Source organism: Helobdella robusta (assembly GCF_000326865.2).
Source record: "Helobdella robusta unplaced genomic scaffold HELROscaffold_47, whole genome shotgun sequence".
NCBI classification, from domain to species: Eukaryota; Metazoa; Annelida; class Clitellata; order Rhynchobdellida; family Glossiphoniidae; genus Helobdella; species Helobdella robusta.
Window position 1 is genome coordinate 985,853 of NW_008705176.1, and position 22,500 is coordinate 1,008,352.

Below are 22,500 nucleotides of genomic sequence, written 5' to 3' on the forward strand. Positions count from 1 at the left end.
CACACACACACACACACACACACATACATACACACACACATACACACACAAACTAACAATGGGTCCTTGTTCTTCAACCAGGTCATGTGACAGTTCCGGAAGCATGCTGAACTTCCGCTTGAAGATGCAACTATGAAGCTGCTCGTCCATCTTGTGCAAACTCTGATTGGTTGATTGATTGATTGGTTTGTTGATTGATCGATTGATTGATCGATTGATTGATTGATTGATTGAGTGATTGATTGGTTAATTGATTGATTGATTGATTAGTTGATTGATTGATCGATTGGTTGGTAGGTTGGTTGATTGGTTAGTAGGTTGATCGTTTGGTTGGTTGGCTGATTGGAATGGAACGAATTATCGGGCGATGGATTGATAGATCGATTTATTGATTGAGGAATTGAAATTAACAAAATGGACAAATGAATGGACAAACGAATAAATAGACAAATGAATAAATGAATGAACGAACGAACGAACGAATGAATGAATGATTGATTGAATGATTGATTGACCAATCAACAAACCTGATAACTTTTCCTAATTGTCCAGTGCTTATCTCCTTTTGAGGTAACTTCAATCATCAGCCACTTCTCAGACGATGGGTCATCAAAATTGTCCTCTGCTAGGGATAACTGAATGAATGAATGAATGAATGAATGAATGAATGAATGAATGACAAAATGTTTAAACGACTAAACTAATTAACAGATTGATAGATGAACGAATGGATAACTAAATGGATGAATGATCTAAGGGATGAGTGAAAAGATACATGAATTAATTACGGATGAAATGTAATGAATGAATTAATTAATTAAAAAATGAATGAATAATTGAACGAACGGATGATTGATTGATCGAACGAACGAGCAAATTTAATAAAAACCAGGAAAAATAAGTGGAGTTAGATTGATGAATGATGGATTGATAGTGTTTTTGAAATAAAGAAAACCAAAGAATATGTGAGAAGAGAGAGAGAGGAAAAGAGAAAAAAAGGGAAAGAGAGAGAGAAAAAAAAAGAAAAATGATTGATGGAAGTGAAACTACCAATAAATAAAGGAAAGAAGAATGAATTAGCAAAGACATCCTTGAAAAAAAAATGATGGACTGATGACAATGAATGATTGGCTAGGCAAGTGAATGAGTGAATGAAAAAAAATAAAAAATGTTAACTGAATGAATGAATGAATGAATGAATGAATGAATGAATGAATGAATGAATGAATGAATGAATGAACGAACCAACCAACCAACCAACCAACCAACAAATGAGCAAATGAATAAATGTAAAAATTCGTGAAAACAAAATGAATGAATGAACAAACGGATGAATGAAAGGACGTAGTGAGGAGATAAAACGAAAAGCAATGAAGAGATGAGTAATGATAAAGATAGACTGATCAATAAAATTGGATGAGTACAAAACGACTGCGAGAGAGAAAAAGCGAAAGAGAGAGGGAGAGAGAGACAGAGATGCATGGATGCATAAAAGCATGTAGAAAGCATCATAAAATTTTATAAATGGCCGGACTGCATTGACATAACAATATAAAGTGATGAACATAAAACATAATAACATCACCAGACAAAACTGGATATTATTTCTCTCTCTCTTCTCTCTCTCTCTCCTCTTTCTCTTTCTCTCTCTCTCCTCTTTCTCTTTCTCTCTCTCTCTCTTTCTATTTATTCATCCATTCATCCATTCCTTTATTTTTCATTCGTTCAAATCTTTCAAACAAACTCTTTTTCTTTATCAATTTATCTACCTATCTATCTATCTATTTATCTGGAGAGAGAGAGAGAGAAATAAAAAAAGAAAAGAAAAGGAGAGGGGAGGAAAACAATTGAAAAAGAGAAAGGGGGTGAGAGAGAGGGAGATTTAATGCTACATTGGAACAAATCTTATTTGGCTTAAAATGCAATTTATGATGTTGATATCTGTATCAGCTTTTGTTTGAATGGCTGGATATATACAGACAGACAGGCGGATAGAAAAAAAGATAGATAGACAGACAGACAGAGAGACAGACAGACAGACAGAAAAACACACATACAAATAGATATGTACATACATGCATGTAGTTATTAAATTTAAGTAAAAGTTTTGTATCTATTCCATCTTATGTATTCTCTCTCCACAATCTAATTCTGTGTAGCTCCTCTCTCTCTCCCCCCCTCTCTCTCTCTCTCTTTCTCTCTCTTTCTCTCTATAACAACACAACAACAAACAACAACAAAACGCAACAACAACAACACAAACAAATACAAACATAATCCTTTCAAAATTCACCTCAATAGTCTTCAAATCAACAGTCTCATAATGGAAATGTGCACATTCATCTAATCTCTTGCATACTTTGTTGCTGCTGTTGTTGTTGTTAGTGTTGTTGCTGTTGTTGTTGTTGTTGCTGCTGCTGGCAGCTTCTGGAGCGTTTTTAGAGACCAAGCTTCTTAATTTCAGTCCAGATGACGTGGATGTTGTTGATGACGCGTTTGAAATTAAAGACGATCTGAATGAGCCCCTCTTATAATACGAACATGTCCCTGATTCTGATTTGCAATCCTTCCTATCCACACACTTGCCGTCTGTGACGTCAGTATTTGGATAAGAATCCTTGCCATCCACAGTTTTTTCCATGTTTTTGTCGAAACTTTTGTCCAGGCTAATCCCAAAACTTCTATTCTCACCTTTGTCAACATTTTGGTCAAAATTTTTATTCACGCTTTTTTCATGACTTTCATCGGCCATATAGGAAAGTTCGGAATTATAAATTTTGCTGCTTCTATGGTGTTGGTAGTGTTTTGTGGTGTCTTTGGATTTCGATGACGTCAACGATGACGTCGCTGCAGCTGCTGCAACTGCTGCAGCTGTGGTGGATGTGCTTGCCGCCGATACGAACGTCATTGAATTCCTGCATGTCTGTTTGGTGAAAATTTTGAAGTTATTACTATTGTTATTATTATTATTATGGTTATTTATGGTTATTATTGTTATTGTTGTTGTTGTTGTGGGTTTTGGGGCCTAAACCATACAATAAAATGAAAGAGTAGAAAAAAACAGCTGAAATGAAACCTAATCAATCAAATGAACAGAAAGGTAAACAAAGCAATTCCCCAATTTATACGTATACAAAAACACACATGCACGCACACACACACACGTACACACATGTACGCACATGCACACACACACACACGTACACACACATGCATACGTAGTAAATAAACATAACATAGGGATCTTATTTATCCTTAGTAGTAGTAGCAATGCACTTCTCGAGGTTAATGGTGGGGATTGTCAATGATGATGATGATGATGTGAAATTTTTATTATTATTACTATTATTATTATTATTAATTATTATTGTTTTTATTGTGGTTATAGTTCAACGAAGGAACGTAGTTAATAACGCAATCAGAAAAAAACACAGTAAAAACAACAACAAAATGAACAATAATCATCATCATCAACATCATCACCATCATCATCATCATCATCTCCATAATTACATCCATCCATATACCGGTCTGTCTATCTATACTGCATGTTCATGCCATGCAACAGATATTGAAAATTGTGTAGAATTTGAGTTCCATGGCAATTCTATCATTACCCAAAAGACTTTATATCCGTCATCATCATTATCATTATCATCATCATCATCATTCCGTGTTTTCATCATCACTATCAGCGTCATCATCATCATTTCATCATCATTATTATGAAGTGTATATAAAAAAGCTGCATAAAAAAATCAATGTATTTATTCAGTGTTCTGTTAAACATCGTCATCATCATGCTCCTCTTCCTCCTCATCATCATCATCATCCCAATTTACATCACTATTATCATCACCATCATCATAATCATCACCAAAATCACTACTGATATTATTACTGCATCATGGACATCATCATCATTACATCATTTATTATAAAATATTTCTCTCTCTCTCCCCTTCTCTCCTTCGATTTTCTCTCTCTCTTTCTCTCTCTCTCTTTCTCTCTCTCTCTCTCTTTTTCTCCGTATAAAATCTAGTCTTTGTTTGCCATGGTTTAATTATTCCCTTAAGGAGTCATCATCTTGTTAAAAAAAATAATTAATCTGTATCATCATCACCACCCTCATCAACAACATCATCAACAACAACATCATCATCAGCAACATCATCATCATCAACATCGACATCATCATCATCGACAACAATATTGAGACCATCACCATCATCATCTTCATAATGATCATCATCATCATAGCCACATCACTCAATGCAAGTACTACATTAGAAAGACAGGCAAACACAGGTAAAATAAAGTGAAAGAAAAAAAAATGATGACGATGATGATGACGTCACCGGTGGTGATTATCTCGATGACGTCACTGATGATGATAATGATGATGATGATGATAATGATGATCGCAACAATACTATATTAATTCATACAAACCTTGAAATCTTTACCACTATTATCATCAACGTGACGTCTTCCGTGCTTATCACTGCTCGCAGCTGCAGTCGTAGCAGCAGCAACAGCAGCAGTAGTAGTAGTAGTAGTAGTAGTAGTAGTAGTAGTAGTGGCATCAACAAAATTAAAACAATGTTTATCATCAATTGGAAAAATGATTAGTGACCTCCTGGCACCTTCTTTCAATTTAGATGCAGAGCATTCAGATGATATGCGTTTAATTTCATTTTTTGGCGCCGCCGACGACGAAGTTTTTGTAGTTGTCGGCGTTGATGTTGTGGTCGTCGTCGTGTTTGTATTGATGAACATGTTGTTGTTGTTGTTGCTGCTGCTGCTGCTGCTGGTGGAGTTGTTGCGAAGTTTAATCATCGTAGATGGTCTTTGGTTAGTTTGGTGGTTGTCGTTGTTGTTATCTGAAACGTTGTTGTTGTTGTTGCTTAGTTTCGTTGTTGGTGATGATGCTGATGAGATGATAGTTGCAGTAGTAGTAGTAGTAGTAATTGCAGTAGTAGTAGTAGTCCAGTAGTAGTAGTCAGGTAGAGACAATAATGTTCAAAGAGCTGCAATGGAAAATGTTTAAACCACATGAAGTATTTCAGTAAAACACAAAAATGAATGTTTTCCAATATGATAAAAATCTATTAGTCCATCCAACCATTCATTAATTCATCCGACAATTCCCACATCCATTCACTTATTCATTCAGAAGGTCAGTCAGTCATTCATTCGTTCATTCATTCATCCATTTAACCATAAATTCACCCACCTATCTATCCATCCATTCATCTATAAATCCAACCATTCATTTATCCATTCACCGTCAACCATTATAACTTGCCGTCTCATATCTATTTACATGCAAGCAAGCAGGCAAGCATTAACATTATTATTATTATTATTATTATTATTATTATTATTATTATTATGAACCATAGCCATGCATCTACCTATTTAGTATTTTACTCAATTTTGCACCATGCAATTATTTTAGCATATATTTATTTGCAAACATTATAGAAAAAGAGAATAGATAGAGAGATAGATAGATAGCATATCACTCATTCATTCATTCGTTCGTTCGTTCGTTCGCTCATTCATTCATTTATTTATTCATTTAATCTCATCCATTCTTTCCATTATCCATAGAAATTGTAACACTGATAATAACCACAAAACTAATACTACCGTTACTACTACTACTACTACTACTACTAATAATAATAATAATAAAATAGCTTACCACACACACATACAAGCACACACACACACGACCGCACACAAACAAACACAGAACAAGCATGCAAACAAACATGTATGCAGATGTTTCAAATGACAATTTTATGATACACATACAAACCTCACCTTGTTTGTTTGTTTATGTATATATATATATATATATATATATATATATATAAGTGTGTGTGTGTACGTGTATATATGTGTGTGTGTACGTGTATATATGTGTGTACGTGCGTGTGTGTGTGCGTACAATACCAACTGTCATTTGTTATGATAGAAGTGTGACGCATATCTTACGCCACATGAAGAGTCATAATAATATCGTTGCATGACGATAACGGCTGTGGTGATGGTGGCGGCGACGATGACGACGACGACGGGAACTTAACCCCTCCCCCGAAGCACTGATGTAATCAGGATTATATTTTATGTTCCGATTGATGTGGAGAAGCTGATATGAAGGAAGCAAGCGCATGCATGTGTGCAGGCATGCCAAAAAATATGAATGAGTGAACGAACGAATGAATGAATGAATTAATGAACAAATGAATAAATAAATAAACAATTAGCTACACGGATAATAGAACGAATGAATGGAGGTGGAAAAATGAACGAGTGAAACTATATACATAAACCAACCACAGTACTTCAGACTAACTTTGATGCTTCTAGTGTCCAGACATTAAGGCACAACATGGGTAAACAAAAAGAACTACACACACACACACACACACACACACACAAACGTACATACACACATCAATTGACATGAAGTTATATACAAAGTGCCTCAATAAGTAATACGGATTGTTATATATAATGAAGCCAAGATTTGTATACAAACAAAAATAACAATGACCTTTAATCTGTCTGTCTGTCTCTCTCTCTCTCTCTCTCCAGAGAGAGGAGAAAGAAAGACAAGAAATGCACTTAAACAAACTACGATCCGTCGCTCCAAAAAAAAAAAAGAATGAATCTTGAAATGCGGAGCATTAGACAAGGGCTTGCAGAAAATTTAAAACAATTCTAAAAGAAAACCCAAACAACAACAAGTCAGAGTTCTAAGAACACCCTCAAGAAACATTTCAAAACAACGATAATAATAATAAAAAGAATTATTTAATAATAATAATAATAATAATAATTATTATTATTATAATAAAATCAGCAATAACATATATATATAATAAAAACTCTAAACAAAATGACAAAGATAGAGAACCACCACCACCATCGTCATCATTATCATCACAAAATGCAAGCTTAATGAATGAATTAATGCAGGAATGAATGAATGAATAAATGAACGAATAAATTAATGAACGAATGAATGAACAAATGAGTGAACAAACGAATGCATGAACAGAGCACAACAAAAAAGCCAAGCAACACAAACGTTTATGATGATTAATCATAAAGATTGATGGAGTGAAAAAATGCAAAGGAAGAGCAAAGATCAAAATCAAGAAGTTTGTATGTACGTATGTATGTATGTGTGTGTGTATATATGTATGTAAAAATGATATGACAAATATATGTATGTATATATATACGTATGTATGTGTGTGTGTGTGTATGTATGTATGTATGTTAAAACCAAAACATGATGTATGTATGTATGTATGTATGTATGTATGTATGTATGTATGTATGTGGCCAGTGCATGTGTGATTTTATATGAGATAAATCATAACATCCTAGTGTTAATGAGCACATATATATAGTTTCATTGTTCTGAGGTGTTATGTGGCCTACAAGTTTGAGCTATAAATAACATACATACACATACACACATTACATATAAACATACACACAGGCATACATGCATACATACACACACACATACATTCATACATGCATACACACACACATACATACATGCAAACATACACACACATACATTCATATATGCATACACACACACAGACACACAGACAAGTAAACCACATGTGTTTAAACAATGAATAAGTAAAGAAAGTGGGCAGATAGCCATAAGCATGTTTCAAGAACATTTGTTGTAAGTTCTCAATCAATTATTCAATCAATCAATCTATCAATCAATCAAACAATCAACCAACTAATCAATCAATCTATCAACTAATCAGTCAGTCAACCAATCAAAGTATTTTTAAACAAGACAATATGCAACCTATCAAAGCACACAAATACACACAAACACACAGAAATACTAACAAACTTGTTTTAGGGATTAAACATACAAATCTACAACATACACAATTACAGACACACAAATGTACACACATATACACAACACATACATATAATCAAGCATTCAAACCAACTTTATATACGTTCAATATATAAATACAACGTACAACAAACACACAACTTTAAGTATGTGTGTGTGTGTGTGTGTGTGTGTGTGTGTGTGTGTGTGTGTGTGTGTAAAGTGTATGTACGTGTGCGTGTGTGCATAACCAACATAAATATATCCACACAAAGGTTTATTAAGTAAATGATGAACTTAAAATTGAGAAATATTCTGTGCAGTTATTTTGATGAAACATTCCTCAATCTTTCATTCATTTATCCATTCATTTTGTATCATAGCCTGGTTAGTAGATATATGAGCGTGATGTGACTCTTTTACTTACTTACTCTCTCACTCACTCACTCATTCATTCATTCATTTGGTCATTCAAATGACTGGTAAGAGCTAAGAAGTAACTGTAGTAGAATCACGTGAAATTTGATACAACTGAACTGAACTCAATGGAAGATTCTACTACTGCTATTTATATCACACACACGCACGCACACGCACGCACGCACGCACGCACACACACACACACACAAACAAACACACACTCACAAACAAACACACACAAACGGGGAAATACAAAATTCTAGCAATATTTACATATTCACACTCACACACACACACACACATACACCATACACACACACATAAATTATGAAGCAGCTTATATCACATAAATGCGCACACACGCATACACACATACACACACGCACGCACAAACACGCATACACACACGCACACTCAACCATAATCACAATTCCAATAAGAAATAATCACTAGATATATAAAAATAATCAGATGAAAAAATTTTCATAAACACCATAAAATTTAAATAAGTTTACGTAATTTATTTGAATGAACTTCTACCAGTATTTTATTATTATTATTATTATTATAGTAATAGTAGTGTTTTTATTACTATTATTATTACTACTACTACTACTACTACTACAATTACAATGGTGGTTGGTTATCTATATATAGATATCATTTTAGGGATGGTCTTGCTCTTGCAGTGACTGGGTTGGAATACAAGAGATCCCCTCCTATCTCTTGCAATATGTGTGATGCCTGGTTTTCACCGGCTCAGTCTGTTTGTTTCACTGAAAGAGCTTGAAAGAGAGAATGGCTTTTAACTTAAACTTTGGTGTTGATATTACATCTTATCACTAATTATTATTGTTATTATTATTATTATTACCAGGAAAAAGAAAAGTTAAATTAGAAAAACAATTAAAATTTTAGTTGCTGTTGTATATGCCTTTGGGCCTCTGCCAAGAAGAAAAAAATTGAATAATTTAAATGAGAGATCATATGTGAATACATTTAATTATTTGTACACATTTTTAATATACAAAATAAATAAAATCTGAAATTTTTAAATTATTAGTAAAATGTTCAAAAATAACAAATTATAATATTATGTTACCTATTTCCTTCTATTTAATAATTAATATTAATTTATGTTTTTTGTTTTATGATGCCCGAATTTTAAAATCTTTTTCAAAATTTTTGTATTTCAAATAACATATTATAAATTATTTCATTTATTTATTTTATTCAATATTTACTTATTTTTATATATCTTTAATTTAAAATTTATATTAATATATATATATATTATAATAATTAAATGTTAAATCATAATTACACAAGCAATAACAAATAAAATAAACAAATTAGAGAAATTATTCTGAAATTTTAATAAACATATTTCAAGATTTTAATATTTAATTGAATAAAAATTTATTAAATTAAATTTTAAATAAATCTAATATTGACTTTTCAAATTTAATTAAAAATTTAAACAAATTTTAATTTAATTAATTAAATAAATTAAAAAACTTGCTTTAATTTAATAATAATGTAAATAATTTTACGACGACGTCATCATCACCGTCAATTAGTAATCCCCAGTGCCTAATCGCCATAAAAATTTAATTTGCGTTTAGTGAGAAATTTTTTTACTTTTATACGTATGCATGTGTGTATAAACATCCTTATTGCTGAACAATAACGATCGGGCGCGTTTAAATTGAAATAATAAAGTTTTTAAATGTATTTATTTTGTTATATATAATTAATAAATCAAGTTATTTGTCAGTTTAATTAATTAATTCATTTATTTATAAAATTAACTTTTGCTTAAGGCTATTAGAAAAAAGTTATTTTGTACTGTTTCTTTGCCAGATTTTAAAATGGAACAGGGCGTTTTGAAATTTGGGCGGAACGGTTGTGCCTGTTAAATTTTTGTGGCTAAATTGCTTTTTTTTATGAAATTAAGTTATTAAATTAATTAAATTAAAAATGATTCCGACATATACGACGTTAGTGAAGTATGATAACCCTCGTCTTGCTACTAAAAATGTCGATTCCAAAGTTAGTGCTTAGATAGTTTCTTTAGACTTTTAGAGAGCAGAGGTGATCTAGGGATGCTAATTTATATTTGTCCAATATTTTGTGTTTTTATTAAAAATGGCAAATGATTTTCTTTTCAGGATGCGTTTCATCAACAAGGACAAAATCGTCTGCCAGATTTGTGCACTAAACCTCAGACCACCCACATCTCCACCATTGATGATACCTCCCATGAGGCAACTGTTGAAGTTCTCAACTCCATCCTGCCACCTATGTTTGTTTTTTTTGTTTTTCGTCTTTTTTTAAAACATTCTTGAAATGTTTAAAAATCTTTCTTGAAAAGAAAATTCAAAGATGAGAACAACACATTATGGATGATGGCGGCCAGTAGCGTGCCAGCAACTCGTCTGGAAGTCATCAATCTGCAGACAGAACTTGACAATCGACTTCTTCAGAGGCAGGCCAGGGAAACTGGCATTTGTCCCGTAAGGAGAGAACTCTACTCACAGTGCTTTGGTTAGATATGCACTTTGATTTAGGATTTTTATCTTTTAGAGATGTGTTTGGTATCTTGTTTAAGAATTTTCAGTAATGTGTTTTTGCTTGGTCTCTCTAGTATTTTAGTTCAGGAGTTTTTGTTTTTTTTCCTTACTTTTACTAATCTTTCTCTTTTTCTCTCTACTTTCTTTCTTTCTAGTTTTATTAATAAATTTCTCAATTCACCCCTGCAACTAACACCACAAACCCAAAAAGCAAAAATGTATAATCTCATTCATAAATAAACAACAAACAACCCCCAAAATCCAAGATGAAATAATTCGGCAAGTAACAATAAACTGTGCCGAACGCGGGTTGCTGCTGGTCAGGATGCGCGACGAGTTGAGGATGACCATAGCTGCTTACCAAACATTGTACGAGAGTAGCATAGCATTTGGCATGAGGAAAGCATTACAGGCTGATCAGGGAAAAGCTGATCTAGAAAAACAGGTACATATGTATATTTATATTATAGTTATATTACAATTTTCTATAATTATGATTATAATTATCTATAATTATAATTACAATTATCTGTAATTATGGTTATAATTGACTATAATTATAGTTATTGTTGTATGTGCATAAAAAACATATAGGTTAATATTGCACCTAATTGCATAAGACCATGATTCGTGAAGGTGGTGGTACCATTTCTCTTTACAATTTTATCTTTACTCTTTTCAATTTTATTCTTTAAATACCGAAACTCACAGATAGTTGACCTTGAATCGGACAAGCGTGACCTTGAAAGGCAGGTCAACGAACTGAAGGTCAGAATTGACCAATCGGAGAAGAAGGCCATAGAGCAGAGGTCAGTTGATGAGAAGAAGCATGCCGAGGAAATTCAATTTCTCAAGAAAACTACCCAACAACTAAAAGTGAATTTCATTCCATTTATTTTTTTCATTATTTGTGTTGTTACTGTTGATGAATTTATCCTAATTGTCACTACTACTATTGTATATTCTTATCTGCCTGATAACCCATCACCAATTATTGAAACTTTCTCTGGTCACATGGAACCATGTCTGGTTACAATAACTCGAAAAAATTGTAATATTATTTATATATATTATTATTATTAATATAATTGTTAAATATAATATTATTATTGTACGCGTTCTTTTAAAAACACAGATGCAACTTGAAGGCATCGTAGCGGCGAAGAAATGAAATAATTTTCCATTTTTAATTTATATTATTTGATTTTTATTAATCAGCATTATTAATTGATCAATCAATTAGTTAATTGATTAATTAATTTACAATTTAACTAATTGTTTAACTCTCTTATTTTTTATATCTCTTTGATATTCAAGTTAAATTTTATATTAATTGCTTTTGATTTGGATAATAAAATTGTTCACTCTAGAATTTCAACTAAATTCTTAATAATGTTATGATTATATTATTAATAATTAAAAAAAATTGATATTTTATTATTATGACGATAATTATTTACACAGAAAAGTGCTATTCAATACTTACTACATAATGGGTCGTGTTTTACCAACAATTCATAATACAAAAAGTGTTATTTTATTATAACTAATTATAAATACTCAAGGTCATTACGTGGGCATGTTAGTTTAATTAATACAAAAAATGTGTTATTCTTTTATTAATATAACATTAATTGTTATACTTAATTATAATTATTATGAATAGAGTTAGCGTCATAATTGTATAATTAAGGACAACAGAAGAACAATGTTAATCCGTTGGTGTGTCGCATTTTTATATAAAGAAAACTATACATACAGTTACGTCTATGTGTAACCATGTATACACACACATACATATGTGTGCGTGTGTGTCAGCATAGGTTAACCGATCAACCAAAGGATTTGAAAAAATTGATTGACTGATCGATTGAATGAATGATTGATAGATTGACTGATTCATTGATTTTCAGTCAGTTTAGTTTGTAATTTGAACGACAGAATGGTTGAGAAAGTTGATTGGTTGACTTGTATAACGTTTCGTTCATTGACTAATCGATTGATTGATTGATTGATAAATTAATTGATTGATTTAATGAATGAACGAGTGAATAAAAAAATGATTAAATAAACGAATAAAACACAAAAAATAATATGGTTTGTTAAATAGTTCATCATATAACACACAAACACTAATTATTAGTAATAATAATACTAGCTTTAGTAATAAATATTCATCAATAATAATAATGAAAATAACAGCAAAATAATATAATAGATCTAAATAATGACATTAAAACAATAAATTTCAAATATGACATCAGCAAGGACAAAAAAGTATGGTAGATATTGACAGATATAGATAATTAATTAATTAATAAAAGTCGGTTATATTTATGTACAGATGTTATGCTTCATTCGTTCGTTTGTTCAGTGGTTCGTTTATTCATTCAAGTGAATGAGTGCACAAGTTCGGTTAATTATCCATTCATTCAAACGAGTGTTTCATTCATTCATTAATTCACTCATCTGTTCATGCATAAACTCATTAACTAATTCATCCATGCATTCATTCACTACTTTATCCATTCATTTATTCACTAAACCAATCAACAATCCATTAAATCTTTCACTCATTGGTTTCAAGGAAATGTGAGTAAAGTTCTCTGGTGCATTCGCCTTTGGCTGAGATGCTGAACTTGTAGTAACTTCCGTCAGCACAGATAACTGTATGTTTGTGTGTTTGTTTGTTTGTGTGTGTATGTTTGTGTGTTTGTTTGTTTGTGTGTGTATGTTTGTGTGTTTGTTTGTTTGTGTGTGTATGTTTGTGTGTTTGTTTGTTTGTGTGTTTGTTTGTTTGTGTGTGTATGTTTGTGTGTTTGTGTGTGTATGTTTGTGTGTTTGTTTGTTTGTGTGTTTGTTTGTTTGTGTGTGTATGTTTGTGTGTTTGTTTGTTTGTGTGTGTATGTTTGTGTGTTTGTTTGTTTGTGTGTGTATGTTTGTGTGTGTATGTTTGTGTGTTTGTGTGTGTATGTTTGTGTGTTTGTTTGTTTGTTTGTGTGTTTGTTTGTGTATGCATGTTTGTGTGTTTGTTTATTAGTGTGTGTGCAGTATGTATTTGTTTGAAAGTACACTATTAAACAAACGCTCACATAATTAAATGCTGCCAACAAAACCTGCCACAAAGCAACCAATTGCCACAAAAAAAAACAGACAAACCAACCAACCAGCAAACACAAACAAACAAACCAACATTCTAATCTAACCTTGAACATAATTGGTCCCGGCCTGATTCAAGGCCGAGCTATTAATAGTATTGGAAATACCATTGCTGTAGGAACTGAAAGCGCAGATGAACTTGGAATTCCCGGGAACGCTAAATTTAGCAAAACTCCACGTAGAGCTGAAATATTTCGGCAGAAATGGGGCGGAGGCCAGCGACGATTGTTTGTTCTGGTGCCTATTATCGTCCAGTGAAAAGAGATGGACAGTGTTGTGGTCACTCGCTACGCACACCAATGACGAATCGTGGTTGAAGGCAATGCTGTTGTGCGTGCGTGTTTTGTGTGTGTGTGTGTACGTGTGTGTGTGTAGCTGGGAACTTTAATGTTTTAAATGGTAGATATTTTAAAATATTAGAGCAAACTGTGAGGATAACGATAGTAGAGCAGATAACGATGATAATGAAGATAACGAAAAGAGCCACAATGACGTTGATGATGACGACAACGACGACGAAAAAAAAAGATGATGGTGATAATGACGTCATTTATGGTGATGGTGATAGTGATGACGTCATTTATGGTGATGATGATAGTGATGACGTCATTTATGGTGATGATGATAGTGATGACGTCATTTATGGTGATGATGATAGTGATGACGTCATTTATGGTGATGATGATGACGTCTAACCATAACCCAACCAACCAGAAAATGTTAGCCTGGTTAGCGCCTCTCCTAAGCTCCTGCAACATGCTGCCTGTCATTGTATCAAACAACCTTATCAATGTGCCCTACAGTGAATGCGTGAATGAATGCGTGAATGAATAAATGAATGCGTGAGTGAATTAATGAATGAATGGATGGATGAGTGAATGAATGAATGGATGGACGAGCGTAAAAGTATTGATTACAATGTAAGTGAATGTGTCAAACAACATTATCACTGCACACAGCAATGAATGAACAAATGAAGGAATGAATGTGAGTAGAGTATGAGTGAATGAATGAATTTGTTGAAAAGTGAGTGAACAAAAATGTTAGTAGATGATTGAAAAATGAAACAGCAACACACACACACACACACGCGCGCGCGCCTACACACCACACAAGCAAACAATCAATCACACACACGCTCCACCTTCTCAGAAGCAGTAGCAATCTTAGTCCCCTGCATATTCAAACAGATGCACGTGATATGGGTCTCGTGCGCATTAATCTCAAGTGGGCATTTTTCCGCATCAGCAAGGTCAACGATCTGAACCTGACCCATTTTCGGACCCGGAAATGCTAAAAGTGAATTGCTACTATTAGGGCATAGAACGCACAGGCCGTTCGGATTGGGGCACGTTTCAAAAACGTGAAGGAGCTGTGGATTTTGCGTGAAGGAATAAACCTTGATCATCGTCTCGAGGACTACTACGATCCTATTGGTTGGTCGGGTGGAGGTTGGTTGGTTGATTGATAAGTTGAGTAAAATAAGGATTCATTAGTTAGCTGAATGATTGATTGATAGAATAGTATCCAAGAGCATGAAAAAACAACAATCATAAATTTTACTATAAATCCACCGAGATTATCATCATTATCATCAAGACCATCATCACCACCACCATCATCATCATAATCATAACCTATCCCTTCTGAGCTTAACAGATTTAACTTCACTTGAAAACTCCAACTCAATGACATGCCTCTTCTTTAAATCATCCCATATGTAGACTGTTGTAGGTCATAGAGGTCAAAGATCAAGGTCAGGTCAAATACACACACACACACACACACACACACACACACACACACACAGAAGTTAGTCAGTAAATACAAAGAATTGAACTATAGCTCTATATCACAGTTAATATCAATTTATATCACAAACAATATTATAATGCATTATTATATTATAATATACAATTTTATAATATATCAACCAATCAAAAACCTTTATTTGGGGGGAACTTGGGTTTTCTACCGCCCCCTACGAGGGCAAGATAATTACACCTAAACAACATCTCTACGTGCCCTATGCCCCCGTCCTCAAAATCTGTTTGAAAAATATAATTTTATTAATTATTTTATATTATTATTAAATAATAATATTGTCATAATTATTATTGACAAGACTTCATCTAATTTATTCACAGGTTAAAGAGCCTGATGCATTGATATTTGTGTGTGTGTGTGTATTGATCTACATAGATTATGTGTTTGTTGTTGTTTGTCAATATGTCTGAAAAATAATTAAAAATGAATTATGAAAAAATATTTAGAAAATTAAATAAGTGATAATAAGAAACCTTGTTTTTCTTTTTCTTTCAAGGGATCACTATTGAAAATTCTGAAGCCATTTTCCATGCCACATGTAAAACAACCTTTTATAATAAAAATTTAACTCTAGATAAGATTTTTTTTTAAGAATATAAATAAATTAATATCTCAAATAATCTAAGTAAGATTAAATAAAATAAATGAAATAAACATTGGCCTTCATATTTCCATCATAAAATTTGTGGTATTACTGTTTAATTCACTTTTAAGCCCGGTTTTTTAACTAAAAATTAATTAATGTTAATCTTAAAAAAGGTAAAAAAAATATTTTCATTGTCAACCAACCCAACTTTAAATTAAAATACATCAAAAGTATTTATTCAACTACCAAAAGTACTTACAAGCATTCGTACTAAATCGAAAATTCACTAACTGATTAATTAATTTAATTAACACACGCCTCCCCAATAATAAATAAAGAAAAAAACTTTTGGAAAAAATTAAGTAAAAAAAAATATTTTTTTACCATAATCTTGGTTGAAGCCAACGAACAAGAGACCATTTGTGTGGAACTGACTTTTGGAAACTTTTAACGACATTTCGTGACCCAAATTAGTGAATTGGTTACCGGAAAATATAAATAAGTACAATAGATTTCTTTATTACAAAGAAGAATGCTTAATTGTAAATCCTATTTTCAAATTTAAAAGTTAATTCAATCAAAATAGCGATGGCAAGTAATAATTTAGATCTTTAATAATTGAAATAATGTAAGAAAAATTTCACCTACCACTTGAACGATCAAACCAATTACACATAAACATCGTGAATAAAATCCTTTTTATTTTATTCAATAAAGGAAAAAATTAAAATTTAAAATATGGATATAAACTAATTAAAATACAACTTGTATGGGACATTTGATAAAAAAAGCATTCAAGTAAGCTTTAAATACGATTTGAAACGCCATTACCATACGAAAAGAATCATAATTTTGTCCTGAGAGCAGAGGGCAATGGCCAAACATTTTATGTTAATTTTAGCACGGGAGATTCAATCAATCAAACTCACGTGTATTGAAAATTTAATTGCAAAAAATTCCAAATATTTTTTCCAAAAAGGCAAGAAATTACTTTGGAAATTACTAAATGATTGTTGAAGTGTGTATAATACACGCACGCACACATACATACACACGCACACACACACGAAATATACATTCAGTCAAAATGTACAAGACACCTATATGACATATAATTAAACAACAGCTTAAATATAAATAACACTAACCAATTAATTTAAGTAATAATTATTATTTTAACTTAACGTAAGGAGTTAGTAGTGATTTTAAATAGTTAATTTTTTCAGTTGTGGATCTGTTCTTCCATGAAAATAGCTCGTACTGCACCTAAAAATTTTGAAAAAAAAAATTAAATAAAATCGAAAATTTTAAATTAAAACGCTTAATTTATAAAAATATATGCCTACAACAAAATAATACAAACCAACCAAAAAAATTAACAAAACTTATCAATCAATCAATCAACCAATCAATCAACCAATCGATCAACCAATCAATTAACTAACCAATTAGCCAAAAAACAGTAACAATAATAAAAAATAATAACCATAACAACGGCGTAACCCAGTTTAACCAAATGCCTCCTCTTCATGCTAAATTCACCCATAAGAACCCAGCCATTTGAATAACATTCTGGCATCATTAGCAATAGAGCGACTCTAGATTTTGAGAAAATTTAAAAAAATTATGATTAAAAATTATATATAATATAATAATAATATCAGTAATTATGAATGGATGATTGAACCAATTTATTAATTGATCTATCAACCAACCAATCAATCAATCAACGGATCATCCATTCAGTCAATCAATCAACCAATCGATCAATCAATCAACCAAATAATTAACAACCAATCAGCCATACTGCTATCTTACTATACTTACTACTACTACTACTACTAATAATAATAATAATAATAATAATAATAATAAAATAAACCTTCCATCCCCAGTTCTAGCAAATGAATCCCTGCCAGCGACGTTCTCATGGGCATCTATCATCAACTCATAATCTTTGGTAACAAAAATAAAAATAATAATAACAACAACAACAACAACAATAATAATAATAAAGAATAAAATTATTATACAAAATATCATAATATAATAAAGATATGAAATACAATATGGTTTGGTACAAATATGGCATCGCATAATGCACCATGTCTTACTTACTAATCAGGTGGGGGGTATTCCTAGGTATTTGACACTCGTTAGCAATATCTGATACCAGCAAATCCTTTAACAGTGCACCAACATCCTTGTGAAATTTATACAGCCTTCCATCTATTAGGAATGAAATATTACAAAAATTATTTTTGTAATTTTTTTAACTAATTAAATAACAATTAATTAGATTCAGTCAAAATTCTACACACAAGTACCATCAGCCAGTCAAAATATCATATGCAAAGATCATTAACCAACCAATCAAAATTCTACATTCAAATGTCATGAACCAGTCAAAATTCACCATTTAACATCAACCGACCGACCAATCAAAAAACTCTATCACGTTATTCAAATGGCCAATTATAAAATCTCCAAGACACACCAACCAATCAGCCCAACCAACCCATCCAAGTTAGCGATATCTTGAGAGCATCCTTCTCAAATAATGATAGATATCTTCTCGTCGGGAACTCCAACAAATACGAAGCCTGAATCTCGAGCAAATGTCTGCAGGCTCTCTGTCTGACTATTGGATCTTTTATTTCTATTTTTAGGTTTTGGGGAATTTTTAAATTAATCTTACTTTACAAACTTATTTGGAAAAAATGTCAATGCTTCAATCAACTAACCAACCAATCAATCGATCAATCAACCAACCAACTAACCAACCAACCACAAATCGATCAATCCATCAATCGACCAGCCAACCAACCATTAAACATATAAGGCACACGAGCGTTAAGAACTCGGTCAACAAAATTTACAGGAAATCTTTCTATGTAGACAAACGAAGCCAGCAACTCTAGTAAATCACTAAAAGGAATTCTATTCAGTTTCTGCTGGGTCCAGTGCTCGGCCGCCGAGAAAAATTCGGACGACGATGTCGAAGAAGGGATGTAGCCGAGCTGACCAAACGATTTCAATACTGATAGGCCTAAGTAGATTGTTTCAAAGATGAAGTTAAATTAAAACAAATAATTACCATAAAAAACATGGAACCTAACATAGAATTTTTAAAACAAAAATTATAAAAATGTAGACATATATCATAAAATGTAACATCCAAATAGCAATGAAATCAACATAATTACCTTACAATTTATCATGAAAGTAATATAAAATTAGCACATATTAGCACCTTCTCTCAAATCATAGCCAATTGCTATTGGCTATATATATATATAGCCAATAGCAAATTAACTTTTCCAGAGACGTGATGACATTTGAATCGGAATAATTAAAATTTAATTTTAATTTTGTAACAATTGTAGCACCTTCTCTCAAATCATAGCCAGACTGATGCACCAGTGTAAAATCAGCTGCAATGGAATCCAAGATGGAGGTTGAGATGAGCCTTCTTCGCTTACAGAAATTGGCCGCCATAGACATTAAAACTCTGTTCAACAAATCTGGTGGGTTTTTTCCACGAGCTGTTCGACGAGAGAATGCACTGATGAACTTTTCCAGAGACGTGATGACATTTGAATCGGAATAATTAAAATGGGAGTACATCCCTAGAATGTGTTTCATTGAATCGTCGTCTAGTGTGTGAACATTTGCATACATCCACTTGCCAAAGGATGATAGGGTTCGACCACTGTAGAAATTTAACAGGCAGAGGTTCTTGCAGATCGATGAAATGTCCTTTGCAACTAACTTCCACCAACAAGTTTGAAGTTGCTTGTCAGCCAGTCTGAGCATGTAGCGAAACTCTGGCGTTATGTTTCTCAAAACCTGTAATGATACAAAACATTGAAAAATTATAAAAAATAATTATCTAGTTTAACTTTTAATTTCAGAAAATAGGGCAATCCACAACAAACCTGGAAAACCTCCACAATATTTTTCTCATTAATGTCATTAAACTTCATTCCAAGATGAATCCAGCACATTTTCAGGGTGTTCACATCGCTACGAACACTTTCAGACATGCACGTGATCAGTTCACAGAGGTCACTAACTGTGAACGTTGATGAACCAATCCTTCGTTCTACTTCCTCGTTAACACTTTCGATGAACGACTGTTCATAATTGTTCACACTTACACAGCATCTGAGGAATGCGATTTTGTGATTGTCAAATGATAAATTGTTAGACTTAACCAATATTTCGATATGTTGAGTTGGAAATTAAAATTTTTTGAGTTTGCTATGAGAAACGTCTAAAAAATTTTACAATTCTAACATAATCAGCATTTTTTGTTTGGACAATCAAAAATGAAGCATTAAACTTCAACTTTTATACGGGTAAAAGAACTTTTTAGTTTTACTAATCAAATTTTTCACATTTAAATTATGCTATAACCTCTATCTATGTTACGTATTTAGAACATTATCTTAATTTAAAACCAAAACAGGAAAACCAACGTAAGAACAAACAATACGAACCTGACAAGAGAGATCAGTGTCTGATTAGGCAGGTGCTTGATATCCTTCACAACAGTATCACACAATTCATTGAGGATGGCCTTCCTGATGAAGGAATCTATGTCCTCCGTGCCACCCTTGTTCTTCAGGGAGCAGATCCTGCAGAGTGCAAATGCGGCCGACTGGGATGTCACCGTTTCCCCTGGAACCTCTAATAGCTGGAACACCTGTTTTTATAAGACAAATCTTACTCATAAGATGAAATTACAAATTAGGCAAAAAATTTCTTATGAATGTTTTTGTTGGAATAATAAAATATTGCTTTTTTTAGCTTTGTTGAAAAGGTTTTAACGGAATTGTTTATCAAATTGACATAAAATATTTGAAAAAACTATAACTTGTTATAAAAAATTGAAAAACCTGTTTAACACTGTTACACTCCTGAAGCATGCGAGCAAAGGCCAGGTCATGATCATCGTGCAGTCTCAACTCGTTAGAATCGTACGGGGCATTCTCAACGTTGAACTTTCCATTCAACATAAATTCAGAGGGACCCAGGCGTTTCACCACCCAAGGAAGTTCGGTTATTTCAATCCCATCCTGAACCAGTACAAAAGACTGTCCTAAAGTGGATCTTAACCGGTTTATAATCGACAAGTTGTTTCGGTTTAATCGACGGAGATTTTCGACTGTTCGGAGGTTATTCAGGAGCAAAAATGCAGAAACATTTTTCTGGCAAAGTTCTCGCAAAGATTTTACAATTATTGACATGATTCACCTACTTCGAAAATTAATAACAACCTTATTACATGACACAAAAATAAGAAACAATTTGAAGAGCAAATTAGTGAAATAATGCGACTCTAATTTCTCAAATCAGGCTGGGAACAGAACACATGAACGTAAAGTTGACATGGAGATCGACTAAAAACCACAAATGCAATAATTTAAAAGTTAATTTAAGTTTTAAGAGTTTGTAACGGATCAATCAATCAATCAATCAATTAGCTTATAAAGCGCTATTTCCGCGATGTTCAACAGCGCTCCTCAATGAGTTTTGAAAACAGATGGGCCTTGAGATCCGCTCTGAACTTCGCAAGTGATGAAGTAGTCAGAGAAGGAGGTAGAGAGTTCCAGAGAAAAGGACCAGAAAAAGCAAAAGCAGATTTGGCAAAAGAGTGTTTAACACGAGTTAAGAAAAAGCGAGAAGAAGAAGACGATCTTAAACCGGGGCGTTTAGGTTCAATTAATATATCAGATAAATACTTAGGAAATAATTTAGATTGAGACTTATACATGAACGTGCAAATTTTAAAAATTATTCTATATTTTATAGGTAGCCAGTGCAAGAGAACAAGATATGGAGATATATGAGAAGAGAAAGGGGCACGAGCAACTAGACGAGCAGCAGAGTTAAAAGCTTTACTTAAAGGATAGAGTATAGAGTCAGGAAGACCATAGTAGAGCGAGTTACAATAATCAATCCTAGATAAGACTAACGAAGTAACAAGAAGGAGAAGAGTAGGATTGTCAAGAAAAGGCAAAAGTTTTTTTATT

The 22,500-nt window shown here is 32.5% G+C and overlaps 4 protein-coding genes across 4 annotated transcripts; 1 reads left to right on the forward strand and 3 right to left on the reverse strand.

Annotated features, from left to right (window-relative positions):
- Positions 1-518: 518 nt before the first annotated feature.
- HELRODRAFT_178367 (hypothetical protein) lies at positions 519-2,908 on the reverse strand (the record flags this gene model as incomplete). Its single annotated transcript, XM_009026476.1, has 2 exons — positions 519-635; positions 2,294-2,908. 2 exons carry the CDS (start codon positions 2,906-2,908, stop codon positions 519-521), a joined length of 732 nt encoding a protein of 243 aa, XP_009024724.1.
- A 7,348-nt stretch (positions 2,909-10,256) lies between these two features.
- HELRODRAFT_114306 (hypothetical protein) lies at positions 10,257-12,061 on the forward strand (the record flags this gene model as incomplete). Its single annotated transcript, XM_009026477.1, has 6 exons — positions 10,257-10,369; positions 10,489-10,622; positions 10,692-10,864; positions 11,157-11,335; positions 11,602-11,766; positions 12,026-12,061. The coding sequence occupies exons 1-6, from the start codon at positions 10,298-10,300 to the stop codon at positions 12,059-12,061; spliced, it is 759 nt and encodes a 252-aa protein (XP_009024725.1). The 5' UTR covers positions 10,257-10,297.
- Positions 12,062-12,368: 307 nt separating this feature from the next.
- On the reverse strand, positions 12,369-17,223 carry HELRODRAFT_185925 (hypothetical protein). The gene is made up of 9 exons (XM_009026478.1): positions 17,111-17,223; positions 16,847-16,906; positions 16,350-16,424; positions 15,995-16,096; positions 15,687-15,774; positions 15,194-15,479; positions 14,761-14,846; positions 14,097-14,374; positions 12,369-13,557 (listed from the first exon to the last, which is right to left on the reverse strand). The coding sequence occupies exons 1-9, from the start codon at positions 17,142-17,144 to the stop codon at positions 13,460-13,462; spliced, it is 1,107 nt and encodes a 368-aa protein (XP_009024726.1). The 5' UTR covers positions 17,145-17,223; the 3' UTR covers positions 12,369-13,459.
- A 164-nt stretch (positions 17,224-17,387) lies between these two features.
- HELRODRAFT_193319 (hypothetical protein) lies at positions 17,388-21,868 on the reverse strand. Its single transcript, XM_009026479.1, has 10 exons — positions 21,364-21,868; positions 20,965-21,170; positions 20,401-20,629; positions 19,852-20,311; positions 19,311-19,511; positions 18,981-19,121; positions 18,581-18,691; positions 18,345-18,417; positions 17,949-18,060; positions 17,388-17,728 (listed from the first exon to the last, which is right to left on the reverse strand). Exons 1-10 carry the CDS (start codon positions 21,712-21,714, stop codon positions 17,633-17,635), a joined length of 1,980 nt encoding a protein of 659 aa, XP_009024727.1. The 5' UTR covers positions 21,715-21,868; the 3' UTR covers positions 17,388-17,632.
- Between the last annotated feature and the right edge of the window lie 632 nt (positions 21,869-22,500).